Below are 25717 nucleotides of genomic sequence, written 5' to 3'. Positions count from 1 at the left end.
ATCAATGAACTTATGGTCTTGATCTTTGTATGATGTAAAACTGATCATATCACACAATTAATTCTTAAATAAAATTGCTATAAATTGCAGGTATGGACAATAAACCCGCACCATACTTTAAATAATAAAGTAAATGTGCGGTAAAATAAATTCATAAATAAAATTGATTGATGTATGGACGTTAATTCTGTACCATACTTTAAATAATAAAGTAAATGTGCTTGTATGAGCATTAATTCTATTTCATACTTTTAAATAAAAAGTAGGCTTATTATCACAAAACATCCCTGATGTTTGCGAAATTATCACATTGCATCCTTAAAGTTTTTTTGTATCACTCGTGGTCCCTAACGTTAATATATGTGCTCTTAAATAGTCCCTCCATCAAAAAAACTGTTAAATCCAGGGATATAATCGTCAAATCAATCCAAAATTATATTTTAAAAAATATTTTTTATTTCCTTTCCTTCTCTCTTTCTTTTCTTCTTCTTCTTTCTCTCCGCCTGTTCTTTTCTTCTCTTCTTCTCTCTCTGTTTCTCTTTTTTTCTTCTTTTTCTCCTTTTCTCTCTTTCCTCCTCTTTTCTTCTTCTTTTCCTTCGCATGGCTGTTTCTTTTTCTTCCTCTTTCCTTCTTTGCTCCTCGTTTCTTCTTCTGTCCAAAAGCAACCAGATTCATCCTCTTAGAACAATGCGTTGATTCGTAGAGAATTTGACAGTGAGACTACTCTCCCTTGAGATGAGTTGGATTCCTATGTTTTTAGCACAAGCTCTGTTCTTGTTGAAATTTTATAAACATGCATCATGGGAGAGAGCCTCCACTTTTCCAAAAGCCGCTTCGAAACTGAAAAGCAACCCAAAAATCCCTGCTTCTGCTTCTCGTTGAAAACAGTAGTGGACCCAATTTCCAGCACCACTAGTCAAAACTGAAATCCGATTGAGTTGCATGCAGCTTCAAACTCCTGTGATCAGATTCAGATGAGTGAGTTGGTAGTTGGTAGTTTCTATGGTAAGTTGACAGCAAACAAACCCAGCAGCCCAGCTTCACTTCATCAAACCCAGCATTCCTTCTAAGAGGATGAATCTGGTTGCTTTTGGAGAGAAGAAGAAATGAGGAACAAAGAAGGAAAGAGGAAGAAAAAGAAACAGCATGCGAAGGAAAAGAAGAAGAAAAGAGGAGGAAAGAGAGAAAATGAGAAAAAGAAGAAAAAAAGAGAAACAAAGAGAGAGAAGAAGAGAAGAAAAGAACGGGCAGAGAGAAAGAAGAAGAAGAAAAGAAAGAGAGGGAAGGAAATAAAAAATAATAAAAAATAATTTTTTAAATATAATTTTGGATTGATTTGACGATTATATCCCTGGATTTAACAGTTTTTTTGACGGAGGGACTATTTAAGAGCACCTATATTAACGTTAGGGACCATGAGTGATACAAAAAAACTTTAAGGATGCAATGTGATAGTTTCGCAAACGTCAGGGACGTTTTGTGATAATAAGCCTAAAAAGTAAAGGCAGTTGTGTGGATGATAAATTCGCGCCACATTATTAAATAAATACTGTTGTAAGGGTAATAAACCTATACCATATAGTAAAGGATATAATCACCACTAAAAAAATAGGATGTGAAACCGTCTATTAAAAGCACACTAATAAAATTAGTATATACTACTAACTTTGCCATAATAATATTGTATATATTATTATACTATATGTTATTATACTAATATATAATCAGAAAAGTGGAGAATGGTTAGTGCCAGAGAATATCCCTCATGCTCCAAGTTTCAAATTCAATTACTCTTGTCCTGCCCCTAGGCAATTGCTCTTCACCTGAAACAAATATAGGCTTTCCACAACACTTGTGAGCGGTCATCAAGAGTATTAAATATTATAAATACAATAATATAATAAACAATTAAATATGTACACCAAAACTAATCATGTAATAATATAATATATACAGTAACCAAAAGCAAACAACAAGCGATTGATAAGGATATGGTCTTTGTCCATGCTCCCAATTGCTTTCTTATCTGCCACAATCATAATAATAAGTTCCACTAACTTTTTATATTCAACAATGATATTTAAATAATATAGATATAGTGATAATAAATTATCAAGATAAAGGAAAAGGTAGTGGGCTTATGTTTTTCGGTGGTTTTGCTCGTATATCTCTCTAGCAGACCATAGCTTCTCTACTACTTTTCTTCTTGAGAGCTTCTCGTGTTGATAACGTATTGTAGAATGGATGGAATATGCTAGAATATTGAGTTGCACGTAAAGTAAATAAGACACAATATTTAACGAGATTCGGTCATGCCTACGTCCTCGGAGAGTAGCAGCAGTAAAGTTTCCATTATTTAAAAAAATAGGGCTACAACTTTAGTGTTTACAATATATGTGGCTCACTGATTTGTCTCTCCTCTCACTCTCCCTCTTTCTTCCTTCTCTTCTTTCTTCTCTTCCTTTCTTTCCTCTTTACCCAGGCTCTCATTTCTTCTCAGATGGTCTATAAAACACAAGGGAAGGATGAAGCCTTTTTATAGGCAAAGTTGATAGCTTCCCATGGATGTGTGATTGGTTCTCAAGGGAAGATGACAGACAAACTTCATCATTATTTTCTTCTTTTTTTTTATGTTGTCTCCACCACATTCTTTACAACAATTGTATAAAATTTTCTTTCATAAGTATCAGTAATAGAGTCTCAGTTATTTAGCATTCCTGACGTCAAAAAGTTATTTTGAATTAATGGGACGTATATCTAGAGGGATGTATATCTAGAAGGATGTCATAGGTAATAGCTTGCGTCATATGTGAAGAAAAAGATGGAGCCTTTTGTTCCCTTCCCTATAAAAACAGAGAAGCCACAAAACAAAACACAACACTCATCAACACCGATTGTTACTTGTTACTTCCCTTCTCTTGAGGGCTTTTCATTTCAACCCGAAAATCAGAATGAGCTGGTGGTGGGCTGGAGCTGGTGCCGATGTCAGGGTAAGAATATATTACCATAATCTTATCAAATTAATTTGATTAATATGTTTAGCTAGCAACAAACTTATGTTTCCTTGCATTTAAAATGAATTTTTCAGAAGAAATATCAAGGAGTTGACACGTCAGCACCACAAGGCCAAAGGAATGTGGGGCTAGTGATCGGCGTGACAGGCATAGTGGGTAACAGCCTAGCTGAGATCCTCCCTCGCCCCGACACACCCGGTGGCCCGTGGAAGGTGTACGGCGTCGCCCGCCGTCCCCGTCCAAACTGGAACGCTGACCATCCCGTTGACTATATCCAGTGCGACATCTCGGACCCCGAAGACACAGAGGCCAAGCTCTCTAAATTAACCGATGTCACGCACATATTTTACGTGTCATGGGCCAACAAAGCCACCGAGGTCGAAAATTGCGAGGCCAACGGGGCCATGCTCCGCAACGTGTTAGGTGTCGTGATCCCTGTGGCGCCAAATATCCGCCACGTGTCGTTGCAGACTGGCACCAAACACTATCTTGGTCCGTTCGAGTCATTTGGCAAGATCAAAGCCCATGACCCGCCTTTTACTGAGGACCTGCCGAGGCTGGACTTTCCCAATTTCTACTACACTCAGGAGGACATATTGTTTGATGAGGCTAAGAAAAAGGAGGGTTTGAGTTGGTCGGTCCATAGGCCCAATACCATTTTTGGGTTTTCTCCTTATAGCTTGATGAACGTAATTGGGACGCTTTGCGTTTACGCTGCTATATGTAAGCATGAGAAGAAGCCTTTGAAATTTCCCGGAAGCAAAGCGGCTTGGAATTGCTACTCGGTGGCTTCGGATGCGGATTTGATCGCGGAGCAGCATATCTGGGCGGCTGTGGATCCGTATGCAAAAAACGAAGCGTTTAATGTGAACAATGGGGATGTGTTTAAGTGGAAGCATGTTTGGAAGGTGTTGGCGGAGCAGTTTGGGATTGAGGAGTATGGGCTTGATGAGGAGGAGGGTGAGAGGAGGTTGAGCTTGGTGGAGATGATGAAGGGGAAAGGTGGTGTGTGGGAAGAGATTGTGAAGAAGAATAAGCTGCAGCCAACAAAGTTGGAGGAGGTAGGGGTTTGGTGGTTTGCTGACATCGTGTTGTGTGTTGAGTCTGCGTTGGACAGTATGAACAAGAGCAAGGAGCATGGCTTTTTGGGTTTCAGAAATTCCCAAAAGTCCTTCACTTCCTGGGTTCAAAAGATGAAGGCTTACAAGATTGTTCCATGATGCGTGAGTTGTGTTTGATAGATCTAGAGAGGGAAACAGCTTATGTATACAAATAAGTAGAAGAGAGTTTTCTTATTTTATAAATGGTTTATTAGTACTTTATGCTTGTAAAAATCTGATCTGAATGTTACAAATTATTTAATAAACAAACCTTCCCAATCTAAGAATTTACTGGCCATGCTAAGCAATTAAAACAAGATCAAAATAATGGTTAACAAATTGAGTACACGTGCAATGGCATGTTGGGTTCTAACTTTTTTAATCCCACTAAAGAAAACACAAACACAAACTTTTATTACAAATTCATGAGAAATTATAAAATACTACGGTAGTATATCTTGCGCACATGTGTTATAATATAATGAATATTTATTGATATTATTTCATAAAAGGAGGAAAATAAACCATATTGTCCGCTTATATTATAATATGTGTACAAGATAATAACCACGTAGCTATACTACCGTAGTATTATATAATTTTCCAAATTTACAAACAGTCTAAAGATAAAGACGAAACATAATTAAGTTCGACCAGAGAAAAAAAATGAAACATAAGTCTTTATTTTCTGCAATACAAAAAAGATGAAACATAAGTCTTTATTTTCTGCAATGCAAGAAAACCAGAACCAGTCGACGGCAACAAACAGTTTCCCAATTTTGAGACCATCTCTCAAGGCACAATCTTGAAAGCTTTGTTTTTATCAAGGGTAATGCTAGGCTTACCACATTTTTCATACCACATTCATACCACCTCTTTAATAGAGGTGGAACCCACCAATACAATGGGGCCCACCTCTATTAGAGAGGTGGTATGAATATGGTATGAAAAATGTGGTAAGCCTAGCATTTTCCTTTTATCAATCCATGAAACAAAGGACTTCCTGGAGTTTCTGAACCCCAAAAACCCATGCTCTTTACTCTTATTCATGCTAGACATGAGACCTTCCCCACTGAAAAACAAATCCATCAGCCACCACTGCCCTATCTCCTCCAACTTTGTGGGCTCCAGCTGGTTCTCCCTCACTATCTCCTCCCACACACCCTCCTTCTCCTTCATCATCTCCACCACTGTCGGACCCAGAATTTTTTTAGCGGAGGTGCAATATTGACTAAGTATGAAAAATGGTTTTTCGGAATAATCATTTTCTCAAGATAATTTTTGGCGGCTTTTGTTCCATACACATCAAATAAGAAAACTTGATTTTATGAGATTTTAGTATGAAGTATATATTGACTTAATGAGCCATCATTTTTAGCCTAAATCGTATTTTGCACTAAAATCGAATTTTCATATTTTGATTTGGTGGGAATTTGATTTTCTAGTATTTTTATTTGAATCCAAATGGGGGGTACTTCCTTATTTACATTGTAAACTTAAGTAAATGAAGTAATATAAAAATAAATAAAAGTAAAAGGACAAAGACATTTACTTAAATGTTGAATATGGAAATAAGGTAATCTGTACATCAGTTGAGTAAAGGGGCAATTTCAAGCACCTACAATGGTTTTTCCGGCGAGGGGAGGTGCAGTTGCACCTCCTTGCGACTTAGTAGGTCCGCCTCAGATCTCCACCATACTAAACCCCCCACCCTCCTCATCAAACCCATACTCCTCAATCTCAAACTGCTCAGCCAACACCGTCCAAAACTGCTTCCACTTAAAAACATCCCCATTGTTCACATTAAACGCTTTGTTTTTCGCATTCGGGTCAACCGCCGCCCATATCTGCTGCTCCGCGATCAAATCCGCATCTGAAACGTCCGAGTAACAATTCCAGGCCTCTTTGCTTCCAGGAAATCTCAAAGGTTTCTTCTCATGCTTACATATAGAAGCGTACACACTCAGCATGGCTACAATGTTGACCAAGCTGTAAGGCGAAAACCCGAAAATAGCCCCCGGCCGGTGCACCGACCAAGTAATATTCAACTCCTCTTTCTTCCCCACCTCTTCAAACAACACGTCCTCCAGGACGTAGTAGAAGTTCGGGGTGTTCAGTCGGGGCAGATCCTCCAAACAAGGAGGCTCCTGGGGCTCCAGTTTGCCGAACGACTCGTAGGGTCTGAAGTAGTGTTTGGTCCCTGTCTGCAAACACACGTGGCAGAGGTTTGGCACGTTCGTGAGGACGACACGTAGCACGTTGCGGATCATGGCTGCGTTTGCCTCGCAGTTTTTGGGCTCCTTGGATCGGCTGGCCCAAGTGACATAAAAGATGTGGGTGACGTCAGTTAATCTGGAGAGCTTGGAGACGGTGTCGTTTGGGTCCGAGATGTCGCATTGGATGTACTCCATGGGGTAGTCGATGTTCCAGTGCAGGCGAGGACGGTGTGCCACTCCATAGACCTTCCATGGACCGTCGGGTGTGTCTGAGAGTGGGAGGATTTGAGCTAGGCTATTGCCCACTATGCCCGTTACACCGATGACCAGCCCCACGCTCTTGGGCCTACGTGGTGCCTCATGATCTTCTTCATGTTTCCTCTGCAATTTAAAGTTCATCATTAAGTAAATTGATAATTATGCTTTGAAATTGAAAACACACTTAATTGGAGGAGAAAATAGAAGAGATTTTTTATTTAAACCCCGCACTTCTCTTTGTTCACCCCAATACTTAAATCATTACTTAAATCATTAAGCTGTAAGTTTTATTATTGTGTAAAAAGACAAAAAAGGTCATCCAACTTAATAATTAACTCTAGTACATCTATACACACACCCCACACACCCCACCACTCTTCATATTAATTAAGTTTTAGAAAAATACAAACTCCTCTACATCCTATTTAAATTGGATCAGGACAGAGGTAAAGTATAAATTGGATCAGATCATGACAAACTGCTCTACTTGGAGAGAGGTAAAGTTGTTCTCTTTCTCTAGAAAGTATTAAATTTTGGGTTTGGGGTTCCATTTGTTTGTGTTTTTTTTCTGCTGGGAACAAAGAAAATTGTGGGGTTTAAATAGAAAACCTCTTTTATTTATTTATTTTTTTTCAATTTGGAGTGTATTTAAGGGTAGTTTGGAAAGATAGTGGGATTTTCTTAGAAATTGTGAAAATTTAAATTAAAAGATAGGGTGAACTTAGAACATTGGGTGAACTAAGAGAAGTGTGGGGTTTAAATAGAAAATCTCAAATAGAAATAGAGCAGGAGAGTGGAATGGCCGTTGCCATCTACTTTTTGATAGATTTTCTGTTTAATATCACCTAAAGTTTTAATGTTGCAATTTCGTTAAAGTTTCCATTAACTGGATATTTCTTGGAGAGAAATTTTGTCAATTTACTATAGGACCGTTCCTCCTCCACATACAACATGGCCTCTTTACAAAAAGACACATGTTTTCTTTTTTCATTTTCTTTTTTGTTTTGTTTTGTTTTTTTCTTTCAACTCTCTAACTCAAGCTTTGTTGGCTAGCCTCCTCAACAGCAAACTCCAACTACGTTAAACTCCTAGACCTTTGCTTATTGCCACTACCAATTAGAACCATTTGACCATATTTAGAAACTAAAATCATTTAAGAAAATAGAAACCACAAAAACAAAAACAAAAAAGATCACAACTTGGTTTAGACATTTCTTCAAAAGGTTGGCTGCAACTTATAATCATTTATTTCACCAAAATTAAAAACCTAGTTAGCTTAAAGGAGAAAAGAGAATATTATATTACAAATCAAATAGATGTTTTTATATATTTATCAACATAAGTTCATTACAAGTAGACTACTTTGATATACCATATAAACATAAGAAACCCATTCATCAGAAATGGTTAAAAAAACAACCCCACAATATGTATAGAAATTATGAAAACTAAAATTCCAAAAATAAAAGAGAAATTAAGAAAGGGAAATATTGTTGTTAGACTAACCATCCCAAAAGAATTAATCAAATAGTAGGAGAAGTTCGTCGGAGATTTACGGTTGTCAGTGCTTAGAGATTTACGTGGCCGATAGTCGGAGGTTTAGGTTGTAGGTGATCGGAGTTAGGTGGTTGTCAAAAGAAAAGGCCTTCCTAAGAGAAAGAGGGTGACCTGAATTAAAACCGGGACTTGGGTTAAAAGAGTTTAAAGAAAGAAAAAAAAACATGTGTCTTTTTGTAAATAGGCCACGTTGTATGTGGAGGAGGAACAGTTCCTAATATATCATGAGCCAAGCATTATCCTTTACTGTAACTAGAAACGTTTTAAAAAGTAACGGTGCTTTTGGATGAGGGAAATATACTTGGAATTTTGACCAAAGTCGTAATTTCTAAATTGACATGAACCAATTCCCGTGTTTGGATAAAAAAACATAGAAATTTAGAAATTCCACGTAGTAAAAAATATAAAATTTGGAGATCATAAATCCTAACTTTAAATTCTATCTAAAAAGTCATCATTTCTAAAATTTCAAGAGAAATACTTTACAAATAAAGGTTGAATTCCGTATTTAAATCCGTTATCCAAACATGAAACTTTACAAATTCTAAAACTTTAATTTCCGTCATTTTAAATTTCATCATTTATGAAGAGTGCTACTAATTTCCACCCAATGTCCTATTTCCCCACCGAATTTCGAGTCTCTACATTTAGACTCCACGCATTTATCCGCATTTCGCCTCATATTGGCCATTACAACAATCCGATGACTTAAAACATGACACGTGAATCATAACATAAAAGTTAGTTTTTTTTTTTGAAATATCTTTAAATATTATGATATATATATTTGTAAGTTGACATTATTGTTGACGTTTTCTCAAAGTTCCCCCTCTCCTTGCTTTCTTCCCTCTCCTCAGTTCTCTGTAGTATCTCAATTCTCGCTTCCAAGTTCCCACAATCTCTATTACTCAACAGTGTCAACACCATAGATTTAATTTCTTATTTTTCATATAGTTTCAATGATGAAGCTTATCTCCTATTCATTAGCATGTTGGCGAGTCCTTACTTAGTTCGGATTTTGGTTTCTTATTATATTAGAATTTTGGTTACTTACCAATTTATCTGGTCCTATTATAATTGAGATTTATTTCATATTGTAATTTATATTTATTTTCTATTGTAATTTGGATTTATTTTCTATTTTATTTAGGGTTGTACTTCTTTATAAATACCTCCATATTGGAGAAAAATAAAGATATAAGCATATACGAGCATAATTGAATATTTGCCATACTTTATTTGAATTGATATCATAGCCAGGTTCTCTTGTGACTTGTGCTTGCGTTTTCCTTGCAATTTAAGTGCTCTCCTCCCCTTGAAGAGAAAGGGAAGAGAGGGAGTGAAAAAGATATGTTTATGTTGTTGTTATGTTAACTCGCAATTGTATGGGCCAATTAGTATTATGGCAAGACAAGTACGAGGTCGTACCCACAAGGACTGAGAAGTTAAACTGAGTTATGTACTTAGATTACCGAATTCAAGAAAGTGGGAAGTTAAGTCTAAAACAAAATTTAAAGTGAGAGTGCTTGTGATTGTGAAAATAAATGAATAAAATTAAATTGCAAACAAAAGCAAGTAAACAAGTGTAACAAAGAGTGGTCTTAAGGGTTGGAAACAGATTTGGAGACTAGGGCATTAGATTCACCATAACAATCCAATTCTAGGCTATAAGGATTCAAGTGACAAGTCTAATTCAGATTCAAAGATTGATTCTCTCTAATATATAATATAGCCATGGTGTATGGTGTAAACCATGTATTCTTAATTCCTTAATTAGATCCTTGTTGTCAAACCTAAATTAAGCATTAGAAATCCATTAAGCATAGGAGAACATTTTAAACAACCAAGTATGTATCTAATCCCTGTTGTCGAATGTCCATACATACTCTTCCTATTCATAGTTCAATTCGAATTAAAGCATATGGTGTCTACTCTTAATTCCAACCAAGATAGCTAACATACAAGTTGATCAAACATTCAAACAAGCATATCAACTGATAAGCATAATGAATAAGAACCAGAATCTTGAATCAAACTTAAAACTTGAAACTTATAAAACCAGAATATTCATATTAGGTTACATCGAAACCCTAGATATAGATTTAGCTACTCATAATGCCAAAATAACATGAACGGAATTGAGAAAACATAATGAATACAATAGGAGTAGAAAAACCATTTTCTGAAGTTCTTGTGGTGTCCAATGCATATCTGGGCGGTGATGGATCCGTATGCAAAAAATGAAGCGTTTAATGTGAACAATGAGGATGTGTTTAAGTGGAAGCATGTTTAGAAGGTGTTGGCGGAGCAGTTTGGGATTGAGGAGTATGGGCTTGATGAGGAAGAGGGTGAGAGGAGGTTGAGCTTGGTGGAGATGATGAAGGGAAAACGTGGTGTATGGGAATAGATTGTGAAGAAGAATAAGCTGCAGCCAACAAAGTTGGAGAAGGTAGGGGTTTGGTGGTTTGCTGACATCATGTTGTGTGTTGAGTCTGCGTTGGACAGTATGAACAAGAGCAAGGAGCATGGCTTTTTGGGTTTCAGAAATTCCCAAAAGTCCGTCACTCCCTAGGTTCAAAAGATGAAAGCTTACAAGATTGTTCCATGATGTGAAAGTTGTGTTTGATAGATCTAGAGAGAGAAACAGCTTATGTATACAAATAAGTAGAAGAGAGTGTTCTTGTTTTATAAATGGTTTATTAGTACTTTATGCTTGTAAAAATATGATCTGAATGTTACAAATTAGTTAATAAACAAACCCTACTCCCAATCTAAGAATTTATTGGCCATGCCAAACAATTAAAACAAGAACAAAATAATGCGTTAACAAATCGAGTACACGTGCCATGGCATGTAGGGTTCTAACTTTTTAAATCCCACTCAAGAAAACACAAACTTTTATTACAAATTTATGAGGGATTATAGAATACTACAATAGTACAATCACGTGGTATATCTTGTGTACATGTCACTACAAAAAAAGAAGACAATAGTCACATTCTTAAAGCAACAAATAGATTTTGGTGACATTTGAATGAGTGGTCAATGGTTTTGCTTACTACTCACCAAGGTTTAAAATATCAATGATATCGGAAATATTGGTAGTACAAAAACACGGAAATTTGATTCCGATTTGATTCCGATTCCGATTTGACTTGACTTTTAAACCAAGGTCTAAAATTCAAACCATATACAGTCTGATTTGATTCCGATTTGACTTTTAAACCATTTAATTTCTTTATAGTCAAAACCAATCCAAATCGATAATTACGGTTTGATTTGACCAGTTTCATAATGTCAAAACCAAACCAATTTTATAATGTCAAAAAAACCAAACCAAATCAGTAAGTACGGAAGGAGCATGATTAACTATTACTAAAGCAAGGGGTGCATTTTTGCTCACCACTTTAACCATAGATGTACTTTTACCACCATCCTCAATGCTTGACACGTGTCTATAGATATAATCATGATTCTATAAATACAAAGCAAAAGTTAACTATGGTTATGTCTATGGACATGTGTCGAACATTGAGAATGGTGGTGAGGATACACCTATGGTTAAAGTGGTGAGCAAAAATGCTCCCCTAAAGCAATGAGGGAGCATGATTACTTTGGGATTTAGGAATTTCAAAGCCATTCATTTCCTGGATTGAAAAGATGAAAGCTTAAAGATTCATAATTTAGTTAAAAGAAAAGACTTGCTGGCTCAGCTGAAATGTTTTGTTGCCCTGCAAATATTTGTCCTATACTTGTATTTGGTAAAAATGGAAGCTGTTTAAAGCAGAAAATATGTCACATTTCATCCACCATCACTGGTACATTAATCTCTGATACTTCAAAAACAACCACAAGTATCTGCTACCGATTATTTTAGAATTCATGCAGAACAAGAAGAAGCAAACCACAACAAACATATTTTCCAAACCCCAAAAAAACACCATCACAACATCCTCAAACCCCAATCCAAGATCAAGGCACAATCTTGAAAGCCTTCATTTTATCAATCCAAGTGACAAATGAATTCCTGGAGTTTCTAAAACCCACAAACCCATGCTCCTTGCTCTTGTTCATACTACACAACAATCCCTCCCCACTCAACCAAACATCCACAAACCACCACACCCCAACCTCCTCCAACCTTGTGGGCTGCAGCTGATTCTCCTTCACTATCTCCTCCCACACTCTCTCTTTCCCCTTCATCAGCTCCACCAAGCTCAGCTTCGCCCCCTCCTCCTCATCAATCCCATACTCCTCAATCCCAAACTGCTCAGCCAACACCTTCCAGAAATGCTTCCACTTAAACACATCCCCATTGTTTATGTTAAATGCTTCGTTTTTGGCATACGGGTCCACCGCCGCCCATATGTGCTGCTCCGCTATCAGATCCGCATCCGAAGCCACCGAGTAGCAGTTCCACGCCGCTTTGCTTCCCGGGAACTTTAACGGCACTCTCTCGTGCTTGCAGATGGCGGCGTACACGCAGAGCGTGCCGACGACGTTCATCATGCTGTACGGAGAGAACCCAAAAATCGCATCGGGTCGGTGGACGGACCAAGTCAAGTCCTCCTTCTTCTCCACCTCAGCGAGCAACAAATCTTCCAAGGTGTAGTAGAAATTCGGGTAGTCCAGTCGGGGCAGGTCCTCCGTGAAGGGCGGCTCGTGGGGCTGGATCTTCCCGAAAGCCTCGAACGGCCCGACGTAGTGCTTGGCCCCGGTCTGGAGGCACAAGTGGCGGAGATTGGGCGCGTTTGGGATGACGGAATTCAAGACGTTGCGGAACATAGCGCCGTTAGCCTCGCAGTTCTCGGCCTCGGTGGATCGGTTGGTCCAGGTCACGTAGAAGATGTGGGTGACGTCGGATAACGGAGAAAGCTTGGCCTTGGCGTCGTCGGCATCGGAGATGTCGCACTGGATGTACTCGACAGGGTGGTCGGCGTTCCAGTTCGGACGGGGACGACGTGCGACGCCGTAGACCTTCCATGGACCGCCGGGGGTGTCGGAGAGCGGGAGGATTTCGGCGAGGCTGTTGCCGACTATGCCGGTGACGCCGATCACGAGACCTACGCTCTGGGGGCTTCGCGGTGCTTCGTCTTCGTCAAATTTTTTCTGCAAAATTCAGGAATAAAATGTTAATTACGCAGAAAAAGAAGAAGAAAGGGGAGTAATTTATGTGAATCTAATTAGAAAATTGCCTTGGCAGCGCCAACAGCTCCAGCCCACCACCAGCTCATGATTTTGGGTAAAGTTGGGAGAGAAGAAGGAAGAAATGAAGATGAGGGAAATTGATTGGAGAAATTGGGAGTATGGAGTTTGGATTGGGAGGGCGGAGAAAGACCAGTAGATAAGCTGAGATTGAATCTGAGCGTACCTGTCAGTCTCTTAAATTATTAATCAAATTTCACAAAAAAATAGCTGAAATTTCTTCCATATTCTCTCAACTGTGCTTCGATGCAAGTTCATCTATAACCCAATGGCAATTCGGGTAAAATTGTCTTTTCGCGCGGGCCATGTCATTAGTATTACCCGCTGATCTGGAGCCTTTATCATCTACGTGTCATTATAAGGTGAAATAGATAATTAAATATGCATATGGATATCTACAATCTTTTTGTATTAGGTGGTGCCAAAGTCGCTCCCGTCCCCAATACGCATATTAAGTAAAGGTAAAAGTATTTAGCCCTAAGTCTTCAATTTTAGTCTTTATCATTGATTTGTCTTTATAAGAGAAAGATTTAATTAAATGAAACTCACCATTTTACAAATAATACGACTCTAATTTCATATTATGAAACTTATTACAATAACTATTCGTAACACGATGAAGAATGAGTTTATATGAGCATTTTAACCTCTACCCTTATTTTCTCTTTCTTTGCTTGTTGAGTTGTCATTGTTGTGTCCTAAGTGACAAAAACTCAATCAACATGTCCACATTCACATATTTACACCAAAAAGTCATACCAACATTAAACTTACAAGTCACAATCACACAGCAACCAAACATTTCCAATCAAAATTCAACATTATGAATTCAATCATGGTACAATCTTGTGAGCTTTCATTTTATCAATCCAATAAACAAGGGAATTCCTGGAGTTTCTAAACCCGCAAAACCCGTGCTCTTTATTCTTGTTCATGCTAGACAACTCAGCTCCCCCGCCCAATACAACCTCCACAACCTCCCACAGCCCCAACTCCTCCAACTTTGTGTGTCGCAGCTGATTTTCCCCCACAATCTCTTCCCACACTCCACCTTTGTCCCTCATCATCTCCACCAAGCTAAACCCCTCATCAAACCCATACTCCTCAATCTCAAATTCCTCCGCCAACACCTTCCACAACTGCTTCCACTTAAACACGTCCCCATTGTTGATATTAAACGCTTCGTTTTTGGCATAAGGGTCCACCGCCGCCCATATTTGCTGCTCCGCTATCAGATCCGCGTCTGAAGCCTCCGAATACGAATCCCAACCCGCTTTGCTACCCGGAAATCTCAACGCCAACCCCTCCTGCTTGCATATAGCAGTGTACGCGCAAAGCATGCTCACAATGCTCAGCATGCTATAAGGCGAAAACCCGAAAATAAGTCCGGGTCGGTGTACGGACCAGGTCAAGCCCTCTTTCTTCTCCACCTCTTCGAACAACACATCCTCGAGGGTGTAATAAAAAAGCGGGACATTCAATCGGGGCAAATCCTCCGTAGACGGCGTGTCATGGGGAGCCACCTTGCCGTACGCCTCGAAAGGTCCATCGTAGTGTTTGGTGCCGGTCTGGAGGCACACGTGGCGGAGATTTGGCGCATTTGGAATCACGGAGCTCAAGACGTTGCGCAGTAGGGCGCCGTTGGCCTCGCAGTTGTCGGCCTCGGTGGAGCGACTGGTCCAGGTGACGTAGAAGATGTCGGTGACGTCGGTCAATTGGGAGAGCTTGGTTTGGGCGTCGATTGGGTCGGAGATGTCGCATTGGATGTATTCAACGGGGTGGTCAACGCTCCAATCTGGGCGTGGACGGGGTGCGACACCGTAGACCTTCCAGGGACCTCCGGGCGTGTCATGGAGGGGGAGGATTTCGGCAAGGCTGTTGCCCACTAGGCCGGTCACGCCAATCACCAATCCCACGCTTTTGAAGCTTCTTGGCGCTTCATGATCATCATCCTCATGCTTTTTCTGCAAAAGAAATTAATGTTAATCGCAGTAAATAAGATTTTAAAAAGAAGAAGTAATTAAGTGGGTAAAAGGTTTTGCCTTGGCAGCGCCAATAGCTCCAGCCCACCACCAGCTCATTTTGGAGTGGAAGCTTTGCTCTTCTGTTTCAAGTTTAAAAGGTTACAGCAGCAACCGCCAGCGTCACCCATGACATGCGTTTGCTTGATGGAATACAAAATGGGATTAATTTGGTTGGATCCTTTGTCGTATGATATCTTTGCCTGAAAAAATAATTCCATTTTAAATAACACGTTATGCGAATCTACAATATTTATTAAATACAAGGGTGAGTGAACCGTTGAATTTACATCCTACGATGAGCGACCACAAATTTCTTGTATCCCTGTAGTCCAAGAGATCGGGATTATTATTAAATAATCATGCAAATGCATTCTTTACTAGTTTAGGGTTTGCTAGGCTTGGGCCAATAGCTCCAGCCCACCACCAGCTCATTTTGGAGTGGAAGCTTTGCTCTTCTGTTTCAAGTTTAAAAGGTTACAGCAGCAACCGCCAGCGTCACCCATGACATGCGTTTGCTTGATAGAATATAAAATGGGATTAATTTGGTTGGATCCTTTGTCATATGATATCTTTGCCTGAAAAAATAATTCTAGTTAAATAACACGTTATGCGAATCATGAAAATCTACAATATTTATTAAATAATCATGCAAATGCATTCTTTACTAGTTTAGGGTTTGCAGGCGGCTGTCCTTCAAATCTGTAATAATTTCAAGTTTTTCTTTGAGCGGTGGCCCAAGCCTAGCAATGGGCCTAGTTGGGAGACATGGGACGGCTTGCCCATGGGCCACAGGTATTTCCCAAGTTCAGATAAAGATGAGGGGAGAGAGACTTTTTAGTTTTTACCGAAAAACAAAAAGAAAAAAGAAAAAAAAGAAGGGGAGACTGAACTGAGGAGCACACCGCATTCCAGTCGTTGTAGGTAGCTGCAATGGTGCTTACCAACTTCAATGGAGCTGGCGTTGGATTTGGTATGATTTCAAAAAGCTTTGTTTTGTGGGTTCTGATTTTTATGTATCCCGTGAGCTTATTATGACCAACTCAGTCGTTTTTCTTCAGGATTCGGTATTGGTTGCGGGTTTGGCGTTGGATGGGGTTTCGGAGGTTTGTTCCTCCGCCTCCATTATTTTTTTCTCGCTTTCACTTTCCTGTTGATTTCATGTTTTATTTGCCTGAAATTATTTAAACTTTAAACAATTGGCTAGTTTCACACTCGGGCTTATCTGATCAGGAAGGAAGAGATTATTATTGCCTACTTTCGGTCCATTCAACACTTTCATGTAGCTAAAATTCGGAGCAGTCATAGTTATTCAGAAGATTCTCACACAGTTCGGTGTTCAATTTCATTGTAGGGTTTAGATTCATTAGGCATTTCTTTAGATTGTGCAATGAAAGAATGTTACAACATATCATCTAGCTGCAGATTGGGCAGCCACTAGCCAAATGGTTTCAAAGTGGTTATGTCTATCGCAAACCCATTAACATATTAGGTGTATTGAAAAAAATAGAATGAGAAGAATGTTAAATCATCCCTCTATCACTTACCAGTGGTTTATAGTTATCTTATCAGGATCACCTTATCATCTTGGTGAATCTTGTGTTCTTGTGGTTATTTATTGGTAGATAGAAGGGGTTGGGTTCTCTGTCCTATCTTTAAGGAATGGAAAGTTGTGATATGTCATCTCATGAAAGGATTAAAAGCTGACGATGCCTGGGTCGTATGATCCCATCTTTCCTTAGGTTCATCCTCTACTTAAAGGAATAGTAGGAATCGGCTATTCTTGTTAGACCAGAGTTAGAAAGTTCAACAGTGTCAATATCTCAATTGAAGACAGGCTAATCCTGTTTAGGAATCTCAAAAGTAGTGAGATGATCAACTGATGGCCCGTCCTGCGTCCTTTCTCATCATTTTTATATATTAATGCTTGGTTACAACTTACAACTTAATGTATGTGTACCAGGAGGGTATGCCGGAAGAGTTTGGTGTGCTTAGACATGTTTTTTGCAACTGGAAACAAGATCTCCCAATCCGACCCCCCGGCCCCCCCTCTATTTTTCTTTCTTTGCCCCACCAGTGCAAAAATGCCTTGGTTTTTCTCTTATTCTGCTTGGCCAAAATTTAGGTTCCTTGTGAATGCTGTCATGCGTTTGGACCAAATAATTGCTTCACTAATTACTTCCTCATATTCAATGGAAAGTATTGAACTGGTTTAAGTTTCTCAAAGATTGAGGCTGCATTTAAGCATCAATTAACTTATGCTATTACTATACATATTATTTGTTGGGACATTGGATTATCACATTAAGTAATTCTTGTGCTTGTGCATATAAACTTATTTTCTTAATACCTTTGTTATTCGTCCTGCTGTAATGTATATAACCCTTGTTTGCTAATTTACAATTTTGTTTTTGCTACAGGCACACCGTTGAATTTCTTGGGCCTTGGTGCAGGTATACCCCTTACCTTTTAGTCCAACTGGAATTTCTAGTTTATGTTTTCGGAATGCATTCAAGTACACCATGGTGCGTATATCATTAACATGGCATTTTGTTTTCAAGGTGGAGGTTGTGGGGTTGGTCTAGGTCTTGGATGGGGATTTGGCACCGCCTTTGGTAGTCAGTATCATTCATCTGGGGTCACATTCCAGGGCCTAGACTTCGGCAAGAAGGATCTTGATGGTTTTGCTTTACAGAAAAACCACCAGGACAATCGTGCTTCGCGATAGCTTTCAGTTTCAGCACAATATGATCCAAGACAATAAACTTGTGTGTATTTAAAGCATTTCGGCTGTATGTCGTGTAGAGAAAGGTGGAGATTGTTTTGATGTATGCTGTCCTTCGAGTTTCTAGAATATATTTTGAGAGAAATTGTACAAACATTGAGGATTGAAATGAAAATTTATTTACGGTCTCAAAAACGTAGGCAGAATATTTCTTCTACCTTCTACAACTGTTTGTTGGTCAGATTGAAAAGCAAGGATAAGAAATCTAAATTTTTATATACTACACAAATAGTACCAGTACATAAGGAGTAGCTACACGAGCGAGAAAAAAAAATTTATATTACAGGATGCATTAGCAAAATCTTCCAGCTTACAACCCCGTTCCAGCTTATCTGAAATTTTTGTTCTATAATACAACAGAATTTACCCTCCTTCAGGGATGTCAAAATTGAATAACAAAACAAAAGGGAAATTCTTTGAAGGTTGTAGGTTGTGTTCACCGCTAGACGCTTCAACAATGTGTGCAAATAATATTGTAATCTTTTGAACACAATATTCCACCCCTATGTCCAACAATTGACAGCTTGGCTTTCTCCTCGCGCTGTCATGAGTTACCAAAAACTGTGGACACGGGCCACGGCTCAGATAGCACGCAATGCAATTAAAACTGCAAGGAACGAAAAGAACAAACTCATGAATACAAAGATATCAGTTACTTAAAGGGAAATGATAGAAAAGAAAGATTCTGTTGTATTTCACATAAAAATTATTAAGAATATGCACTTAATAGATGAATTAGCAAACAAAACCACATAGGGTTCAGAGAAGCTTACCAATCAAGCAAACAAGAAGAGCAATCCAAAAAGCTACACGAGCAGGCCAACTATATTGCACGTAGTACTGAGACCTTTGAAGTTGTCTCTGAATAGCTCCGTACCAGCCATACAATGGTTTATCATAACAGTCATCGCAACTATCCAAACAACTCTTACTTTTTTCATAACAAGCATTGATGCCCTAAATGGAAAACCAGAATTTTAATCATTAGTAACACAACAACAACAAATATAAAGTTCCAGTAGTAAATTAAATCAAAGGACTAAAGCATGCATACCCTAGACAACTGAGAAGATGGCAACAATGCAGCATCAGCATCTTCATGACGGTCCACTGCCTTCCACTTCCTAAAACCATTCTTTGACCACTTCAACTTTGATGCGGTTTCCATGGAACTAATAAACCCAGAGAAACTGGGAATCTTTCGTACAGGTTGCTCAACCATCATCGCAGAAGAACTTGGTAAGTATGCATCGTCAAAAACTGCAATCTTCCAAACACCAATGTCAGCACTAGCACTAGCTGTCCTCCTATGCCCATGTGGCTTCTCCTCCCTCGTCTTCTGGGAACCCCACTCGGCTGAACCACATGAATTCTTCGAACAACCTGGTGCTGATTCTTTATCTGTCCCTCGTAGGTTTTCACCATCCCTGTCGTTACTCAAAGCAATAACTCTCTCTTTAGATGCAGATGGTCCGGAAAGAAAAAATGCAAGCTCATTGCACTCCCCTTCATCCAAACGCACCCAAGGCTGAGAAGCCTTGCCTTCAGAAAGGGCAGCTTCCCGTAATGAGTTTTCAATTTTGGAAATCTGGTCCTCAATGGCAACAATGAATTCATGGTGCCTGTCTCTTGCATCTTCACATGAGCTTCTAGCATAACTTGACTTGACAGCTCGCGCAAACTCCTCTAACTGCATTGCCAACACAGAATTTAATCAATTATTCACTACACTAATACGGGCATAACACCGATTAATAAGGTTTGCTCTGCCTAAATGTCCACACCAATAGCCAAGAGAGAGAGAAGAGGACCTGCCATTTGGTAGTTCCAAGGGTTGTACGGAGATCCCTGTGAAGTTCCTCGGGATCCCACATACTGGAAGTGTCTTTCTTTGCATGAATCCATGTTCTATATGTAGATTCCATCCTTCACAACCACATAAACATTAAATTAACAAATCAATGACAACAACCAAAACCAAACTGAATATCATTCCCAGCATTCAATGCACCTTTCATCGCGAAAAATAAGTGCAGAAAGAAAAACCCTAATTTTGTCTTTCCCAGCAAACAGGTTGCAGATAAACACTATTAACTCAATGAGCACTTGCACAAATTGCAAATGTTGAAGAAATGCAGGGAAAAAAGAGAGGAATATGAACATAATATTCGGAAAATTTTGGATTAATTGGGGCAAAAAACGAATCTGCTGAAAGCTTCCTAACGCTGGAAGTTGATTTAAATTAGCTGGAAGCTACCAAATCCAAGATGTAAACCAAGGTTGCAATAAAACAAAGAAAAGTTCAAAATTTATTGGGAAAATGAAAAGATTAAAAATGAAGCCCTAGAGAAGACATAAATGGGCAATTAGAAATGCTACCTGTCTGCGGATTCTTGAACTTCCTCGGCCGCCGAGAAAAATGGATCTTTCTCCCACCGATCAAAACTTGACGCCATTAATAAATCACCCCCACGATTCGTAAAGTTGAATATACTCACAAATTAACAACAATCTTGTTTTGTTTCAGACAAGAAATGAACCCTAGCTCAAAACACGTTCAATTTCCAGATGAACTTGAGCACAACATTGACAGTGGAAGAAAATACAAATGCAAAATAGATAAAGACGTTAAAAAGATCAATGGGTTGAGGAGAGATTCCGTTATTTCAACGAAGCAACTGCAATTCCAGGAAAAAGAAGGTTGGGGAGAGAGAGAAGCTTAAAATTGGTGCGAATATAAAACTAACGTTTTAAAGCTAGCTTTGTTTTTTTGGGAAACTCCGCGAATAAGTGAGTTCCTAAACGACGTCGTTTCCACCGTCAATGGGTGACATACGAGTTTGGAGCGTGGTCAAAATTGGTCGATTGAGATGGTGACGCTGATCCCCCACCGCGTGAGTTATTGTGGTCCATTGACTATAATAGCCTTGGAATTATGATTATGACATTGGCAACTCTCTCGAAAGCTTTAAATTAAGCATGATGATTATGATTATTGATTTAAGTATTTTTCTTGGCTTTTACCTTTTGTTGCCAACAATCTTCTTGACTTCTTTTTTTTTTAGATGAGACCCAAGGGTATTCACCGCCGACAGTAGTGACCAGAGCCGGTCCTGGGTTTTCTAAGGCCCAGGGCAAATTTTCTCAAGTGTGCCCCTTTATACAAATTAAACCAAAAATTTAAAATATATATATATATATATATATATATATATCAACTAATTAATTTTATTAAAATTATAAGAATTTACAAAAGATAAGGAAGAACACTTTGGGGCCTCATTAAAACCTTGTTTGGGGAAAACTCAATGGGACAAAACCCCAAACGAAGGAAAAAGAGTACCCCGGATTGTAAACATTGCATTAAAAAATGAAAACTACATATTTGAGTCTACATGCTTCCTCCCGAATCTCCGTAAGCATTTCTTGATTTGATCAATCTTCTTTTCATCCTCCACAACTAATCGAAGCAAATAATCATCACATGTACCTACAAAATAAAAATAGCAATGAAATCTGAACCACAAAACATCATTTAAAATGTCTTCTTGATGCACTTTTAGATGCAAAATCATCAATTATGCTATCATATTTAATGTTTTCTAACATATCCTTTTCAATGCATAATATTGCTAATCCATTTAGCCTATCTTGACTCACGGTGGTCCGCAAGTAAGATTTCAATAATTTTAATTTAGAAAAACTTCTTTCAGCAGATGCCACGGTCACAGGTATAGTCAATAATATCCTATAAGAAACCATTACATTAGGAAACATATCCACACTCTTTACAAACTCAAGAATTTTAATGGATGTCCATGGTTTATCTGTTTCATATGCTTCTTTTGGTAACATCACTTGCAACACCTGTAATTCTGAAAATAAGTCTCTTGCATCAACATCAAAAACATCACCATGTTTTAAATCATTTTCAAGATTCACACAAAAACTTTTCAATTCATTATCATCAAACGAAGTCAACTTTGCAGCATCAAATAAGAACCCAAAAATAGATTCAAAACAACGCAATTGTTCAAACCTACTCTTCAATTCACCAAGAGCAATATCCACTATAACAAGAAAATAATCAGTTCTAAATGATTCTTCAGCTGATTGTTGTTCCCTATCACTATTGGAAACCTCATCAAAATGCCTTTTTCTACAAACTTGACGTTTTTTTGGAAATACAGGCTCAATTCCCATATCAAGGGAAATTTCTTTAGCATCAATCATGGTAGAAATAAACCCATTTATTCTATAGTTTTCAAAAAATAAAACAAGTCCTTCTAATTGTCTTACAGCCGCATCAAGACGCATGTCTTCAGATTGTAACTTTTTACTAACTAAGTTAATCTTATGCAAAATGTCATGCCAAATAACCAAACTTAATATAAATTCAAAACTTGAAAGCTCTCCTGATGCTAAACTTTGAGCATCCCTACTCAATTTGGCATCTTCACTAATTTCTGTTAATTTAAATAAAGCTTCTCTGATTTGGGAAGCTTGAGATTTTATTGCTTTGACACTTTCAATGTGACTTTCCCAACGTGTAGTTGACAATGATTTCAAAGTCAAACCATCTATGTAATCAAGTAACACATTCCATCGCTTTGTTGAATTAGAGAATACCGTATATATGCATTGGCATGCTCCAAAAAAAGATTTTGCTTTAACACATGAGTTGGCCATATTACATACTATTAAGTTGAGACAATGAGAACCACATGGCATGTAAAATGCTCTAGGATTTATATCAAGTAATCTTTTTTGTACACCTAGATTTTTTCCTTTCATATTAGAGCCATTATCATAACCTTGTCCCTTCACATCATCAATATTAAGTGTAAGGGACTCAATTACATTTTGCAATTCTTTAAAAATTCCTAATCCAGATGTATCTTCCACATTTAGAAACTCTAAAAAGTACTCTTCTATATTTATTGGAGTACTTGACACATCTACGCACCTCAATATTAAAGTCATTTGTTCTTTGTGACTTGCATCAGGAGTACAATCAAGAATGACTGAAAAATATTTAGCCGTTTTTATTTTTTCAATGATTGCATGTTTAACATTTGATGCTAAAATAGCTATCAACTCATTTTGAATTTTATGGCTAAGATAATGATAATGAATCTTCTTATCTTGAATGAGTCGAAAATGGTGTTGCATTACTGGATCAAACTCTGCAATCATTTCAAGTAGGCCTAAAAAGTTACCATTACCATCTTCATAAATTTTTTCATTTGTTCCACGAAAAGCCAAATTATGTATAGCAAGACATTTCACAACAGCGATGATTCGGACAATAACATTTTTCCAGTGTAGTGTATCTTTCTTGATTAGCTCTTGTAATTCTGTATCAATTGTTTGATTTGTTTTCAATCTAATTTGCAATTCAACAAAAGACCTCAAGTTAGTGAGGTGTTCAATACTGCCTTCATGTTGTTTAAGCTTCTCACCAAGATGTTTCCAATCTCTAATTCCTTCACTAGTTAACTGACTTCTAGAATTCATTGTTTTAAACAACTTACAACAAAAACAAAACACTTTATCCAACTCCTTTGAGTACACTAGCCATTTTCGATCCTTAGTTTCCCCATTTGGTAACGTACGAAGATAATAATTTGAAGAAAAATGTCTAGTGTGTTCGTCCACGGGGAATTTGAGATTAGTTTCTCTTAGGGGACCTTTTTCTACAAGTAAATCTCTCATTTTTGCATCAAGATTATCCCAAACTCGTGGATCATAAATGTTCAAATCAAATCTTGTTTCTTGACATTCATTTTCATGGCAAGGTTCATCAATATTTTCATTTTCATCAAGGAAAGGTTCATCAGTATTTTCATTTTCATCAAGATCACCAATTTCTTCATTCACATCATTCTCATTTTCTACTAATTCTTCCAATTGAATTGGTTGTTCATATTCATTTGGTAAATCTTCATCTAAATTTTCAAGTGAAGCATTGGTTTGTTTAACAAAATATTTATTCAAAGACCCTCTTAAACTTTGAGCAATTTCTTCTTCTTTTTTCTTTCTTTGTCTCTTGAGATTTCCGGAAAGTTGTTTCTTAGGAAACATTTTTTAATTTTTATAATAAACACAACACAATAAAAAACAATAAAACTAATTAACAAAGAACAATAAAACCTGGATTTTGAGCTTATTTTCTTCCACTTGAAACTTCCAAGTATAAAGAACAAGAATCCCAGCCAAGTTTTCTATTGAATCAAATAATAAATAAGAAAAACTTAACAAAGATATGTATTACAATTTACAAAATTTATACATCTACATTCTATATGTATCTATATAAAAAAAAAAAAAAAATTACCTTCAAAGAAAGGCACTAGTCTAGCTTGTGGATGATTTATTTTGGAGAAGAGGAGAAGAGGAGAATCACCAAAAAAAAAAATTTGCTTGAGTTCAGAGAAGAGGAGAATCACCCAAAAAAAATGCTTGCGTTGGGTTATGAACTGAGAAGTCTGTTTTGTGGCTGAAAAAGTCTGTTTTGATTTATTCCATAATTTGTTTATTTATTTTATATTATATTGTACAATTAATAAGGACTTTCTTACTCTTTACGTTTCTTGAGATTGAGTATATAGAGACTGATTGTGATTGATTGACTTCCCTTTTCATTGAGAAGTACAATCGGCAACTTCCTTTTTTTTTTTTTTTTTTATATTTTTTTTTTACACATATATACATAGGTTTAAAAAAAAAATTTGGGCCCCGGGCTGTAGCCCTGGTGGCCCTTGCCCAAGGCCGGCTCTGGTAGTGACTAATACCTTTCGACGCGGGAGCTCTCCCAATGAAGGTAAACGGCTGGCCACAAAATGCGCTTCATTCCCATAGGCGAGGATCGAACCCCCAACCTCATGATTAAGGAATGAATCTTCTTGACTTCTTTGGGACTATTTGTGCTCATATTTTTTTTATGAATAAAACTTGCTTTATAATGAATACCTTTTTAATATTTAATGTTGTTTTATTTACTTTATAAGATGGCATTTTTTTAATCTAATTTTTTGTTTAAATTGAAACTTCATTTTTAAAAAAATAAGTAATAGATCGACACATGTTTTAAGGAACAAATTTAGTAAATAAATTTAGTGACCTAATATTATAGCTAACTGAATTGGCTTCATTCCATTCTATTGCAATGGATTTTTTGTGTTTTGATAAATTATTTAATGTAATCATCACACTTGTCATCAATACATTATAATGTGTTTTTTTATTTATTAATGTTACACTTTATAATATAAATACATTATTTATTCATTTTATAACACGTGAATAGATAACACCTTATTTAAGGTATCTAAGTGTGTGACATTAAAAAAAAATAGTAACATAGTTGAGTGGTAGTCCAATCAAAATGTCAATTGCATTTGAAAAGTACAAATTTGATTTCTTTGACAATGGTCAACTGCTGCCAAAAAAGGAAATCTTTTAGCTACTAATGTCCTTCCAGTTGTGTGTGTGTATTGGGAGAGACTTCCATGAAACGGAAATAGCATTATTTTGTTATTCTTGGTTAATAACGCTATAA

At 37.6% G+C, this 25717-nt stretch overlaps 7 protein-coding genes across 7 annotated transcripts; 2 read left to right on the top strand and 5 right to left on the bottom strand.

The window, feature by feature from the left end:
• Window positions 1–2133: 2133 nt before the first annotated feature.
• On the top strand, window positions 2134–4402 carry LOC110744884 (3-oxo-Delta(4,5)-steroid 5-beta-reductase-like). Its single transcript, XM_021944920.2, has 2 exons — window positions 2134–2990; window positions 3089–4402. Exons 1-2 carry the CDS (start codon window positions 2952–2954, stop codon window positions 4232–4234), a joined length of 1185 nt encoding a protein of 394 aa, XP_021800612.1. The 5' UTR covers window positions 2134–2951; the 3' UTR covers window positions 4235–4402.
• Window positions 4403–4906: 504 nt separating this feature from the next.
• Window positions 4907–6762, bottom strand: LOC110744882 (3-oxo-Delta(4,5)-steroid 5-beta-reductase-like). Its single transcript, XM_088247072.1, has 3 exons — window positions 5814–6762; window positions 5098–5304; window positions 4907–4941 (listed from the first exon to the last, which is right to left on the bottom strand). The coding sequence occupies exons 1-3, from the start codon at window positions 6730–6732 to the stop codon at window positions 4907–4909; spliced, it is 1161 nt and encodes a 386-aa protein (XP_088103198.1). The 5' UTR covers window positions 6733–6762.
• A 5160-nt stretch (window positions 6763–11922) lies between these two features.
• On the bottom strand, window positions 11923–13589 carry LOC110744886 (3-oxo-Delta(4,5)-steroid 5-beta-reductase). Its single transcript, XM_021944922.2, has 2 exons — window positions 13341–13589; window positions 11923–13254 (listed from the first exon to the last, which is right to left on the bottom strand). The coding sequence occupies exons 1-2, from the start codon at window positions 13377–13379 to the stop codon at window positions 12118–12120; spliced, it is 1176 nt and encodes a 391-aa protein (XP_021800614.1). The 5' UTR covers window positions 13380–13589; the 3' UTR covers window positions 11923–12117.
• A 562-nt stretch (window positions 13590–14151) lies between these two features.
• LOC110744883 ((S)-8-oxocitronellyl enol synthase CYC2-like) lies at window positions 14152–15534 on the bottom strand. The gene is made up of 2 exons (XM_021944918.2): window positions 15393–15534; window positions 14152–15314 (listed from the first exon to the last, which is right to left on the bottom strand). Exons 1-2 carry the CDS (start codon window positions 15429–15431, stop codon window positions 14184–14186), a joined length of 1170 nt encoding a protein of 389 aa, XP_021800610.2. The 5' UTR covers window positions 15432–15534; the 3' UTR covers window positions 14152–14183.
• Window positions 15535–16189: 655 nt separating this feature from the next.
• On the top strand, window positions 16190–18291 carry LOC110744889 (glycine-rich protein). Its single transcript, XM_021944926.2, has 4 exons — window positions 16190–16344; window positions 16433–16477; window positions 17792–17824; window positions 17933–18291. Exons 1-4 carry the CDS (start codon window positions 16305–16307, stop codon window positions 18097–18099), a joined length of 285 nt encoding a protein of 94 aa, XP_021800618.1. The 5' UTR covers window positions 16190–16304; the 3' UTR covers window positions 18100–18291.
• A 62-nt stretch (window positions 18292–18353) lies between these two features.
• On the bottom strand, window positions 18354–20901 carry LOC110744888 (Syntaxin/t-SNARE family protein). The gene is made up of 5 exons (XM_021944924.2): window positions 20536–20901; window positions 19968–20082; window positions 19211–19846; window positions 18930–19113; window positions 18354–18763 (listed from the first exon to the last, which is right to left on the bottom strand). Exons 1-5 carry the CDS (start codon window positions 20610–20612, stop codon window positions 18738–18740), a joined length of 1038 nt encoding a protein of 345 aa, XP_021800616.1. The 5' UTR covers window positions 20613–20901; the 3' UTR covers window positions 18354–18737.
• A 632-nt stretch (window positions 20902–21533) lies between these two features.
• On the bottom strand, window positions 21534–24656 carry LOC110744891 (uncharacterized). The gene is made up of 4 exons (XM_088249197.1): window positions 24494–24656; window positions 22403–24380; window positions 21861–22285; window positions 21534–21646 (listed from the first exon to the last, which is right to left on the bottom strand). The coding sequence occupies exons 2-4, from the start codon at window positions 24238–24240 to the stop codon at window positions 21534–21536; spliced, it is 2376 nt and encodes a 791-aa protein (XP_088105323.1). The 5' UTR covers window positions 24241–24380; window positions 24494–24656.
• Between the last annotated feature and the right edge of the window lie 1061 nt (window positions 24657–25717).

Source organism: Prunus avium, chromosome 1, assembly GCF_965620075.1.
Source record: "Prunus avium chromosome 1, drPruAviu1.hap1.1, whole genome shotgun sequence".
NCBI classification, from domain to species: domain Eukaryota; kingdom Viridiplantae; phylum Streptophyta; class Magnoliopsida; order Rosales; family Rosaceae; genus Prunus; species Prunus avium.
Note: the sequence above shows the minus strand (reverse complement) of the source record. Positions and strands in the feature narration are given on the sequence as shown.

Bases quoted from the DNA above. Each gene is read 5' to 3' on its own strand.
- LOC110744886 (XM_021944922.2), bottom strand. From the start codon at position 13,379: ATGAGCTGGTGGTGGGCTGGAGCTGTTGGCGCTGCCAAG. The intron at 13,255-13,340 runs GCAATTTTCTAA...TGAATTTTGCAG, and splicing joins GAGCTGTTGGCGCTGCCAAG to AAAAAATTTGACGAAGACGA.
- LOC110744888 (XM_021944924.2), bottom strand. From the start codon at position 20,612: ATGGCGTCAAGTTTTGATCGGTGGGAGAAAGATCCATTTTTCTCGGCG. The intron at 19,847-19,967 runs GTCCTCTTCTCT...TTGGCAATGCAG, and splicing joins TTGGAACTACCAAATGGCAG to TTAGAGGAGTTTGCGCGAGC. The intron at 19,114-19,210 runs GTATGCATGCTT...TTTTCCATTTAG, and splicing joins CATCTTCTCAGTTGTCTAGG to GGCATCAATGCTTGTTATGA.
- LOC110744882 (XM_088247072.1), bottom strand. From the start codon at position 6,732: ATGATGAACTTTAAATTGCAGAGGAAACATGAAGAAGATCATGAGGCA. The intron at 5,305-5,813 runs GTATGGTGGAGA...TGGGTCCGACAG, and splicing joins TGAGGAGGGTGGGGGGTTTA to TGGTGGAGATGATGAAGGAG. The intron at 4,942-5,097 runs TTGATAAAAGGA...CTAGCATTACCC, and splicing joins GAAGTCCTTTGTTTCATGGA to TTGATAAAAACAAAGCTTTC.
- LOC110744883 (XM_021944918.2), bottom strand. From the start codon at position 15,431: ATGAGCTGGTGGTGGGCTGGAGCTATTGGCGCTGCCAAG. The intron at 15,315-15,392 runs GCAAAACCTTTT...TTTCTTTTGCAG, and splicing joins GAGCTATTGGCGCTGCCAAG to AAAAAGCATGAGGATGATGA.
- LOC110744884 (XM_021944920.2), top strand. From the start codon at position 2,952: ATGAGCTGGTGGTGGGCTGGAGCTGGTGCCGATGTCAGG. The intron at 2,991-3,088 runs GTAAGAATATAT...TGAATTTTTCAG, and splicing joins GAGCTGGTGCCGATGTCAGG to AAGAAATATCAAGGAGTTGA.
- LOC110744891 (XM_088249197.1), bottom strand. From the start codon at position 24,240: ATGTTTCCTAAGAAACAACTTTCCGGAAATCTCAAGAGACAAAGAAAG. The intron at 22,286-22,402 runs GTTTATTTCTAC...GGTTTCCAATAG, and splicing joins GAAAACTATAGAATAAATGG to TGATAGGGAACAACAATCAG. The intron at 21,647-21,860 runs GTTTTTCTAAAT...TTTATTTTGTAG, and splicing joins CGTGGCATCTGCTGAAAGAA to GTACATGTGATGATTATTTG.
- LOC110744889 (XM_021944926.2), top strand. From the start codon at position 16,305: ATGGTGCTTACCAACTTCAATGGAGCTGGCGTTGGATTTG. The intron at 16,345-16,432 runs GTATGATTTCAA...GTTTTTCTTCAG, and splicing joins TGGAGCTGGCGTTGGATTTG to GATTCGGTATTGGTTGCGGG. The intron at 16,478-17,791 runs GTTTGTTCCTCC...TTTTTGCTACAG, and splicing joins CGTTGGATGGGGTTTCGGAG to GCACACCGTTGAATTTCTTG.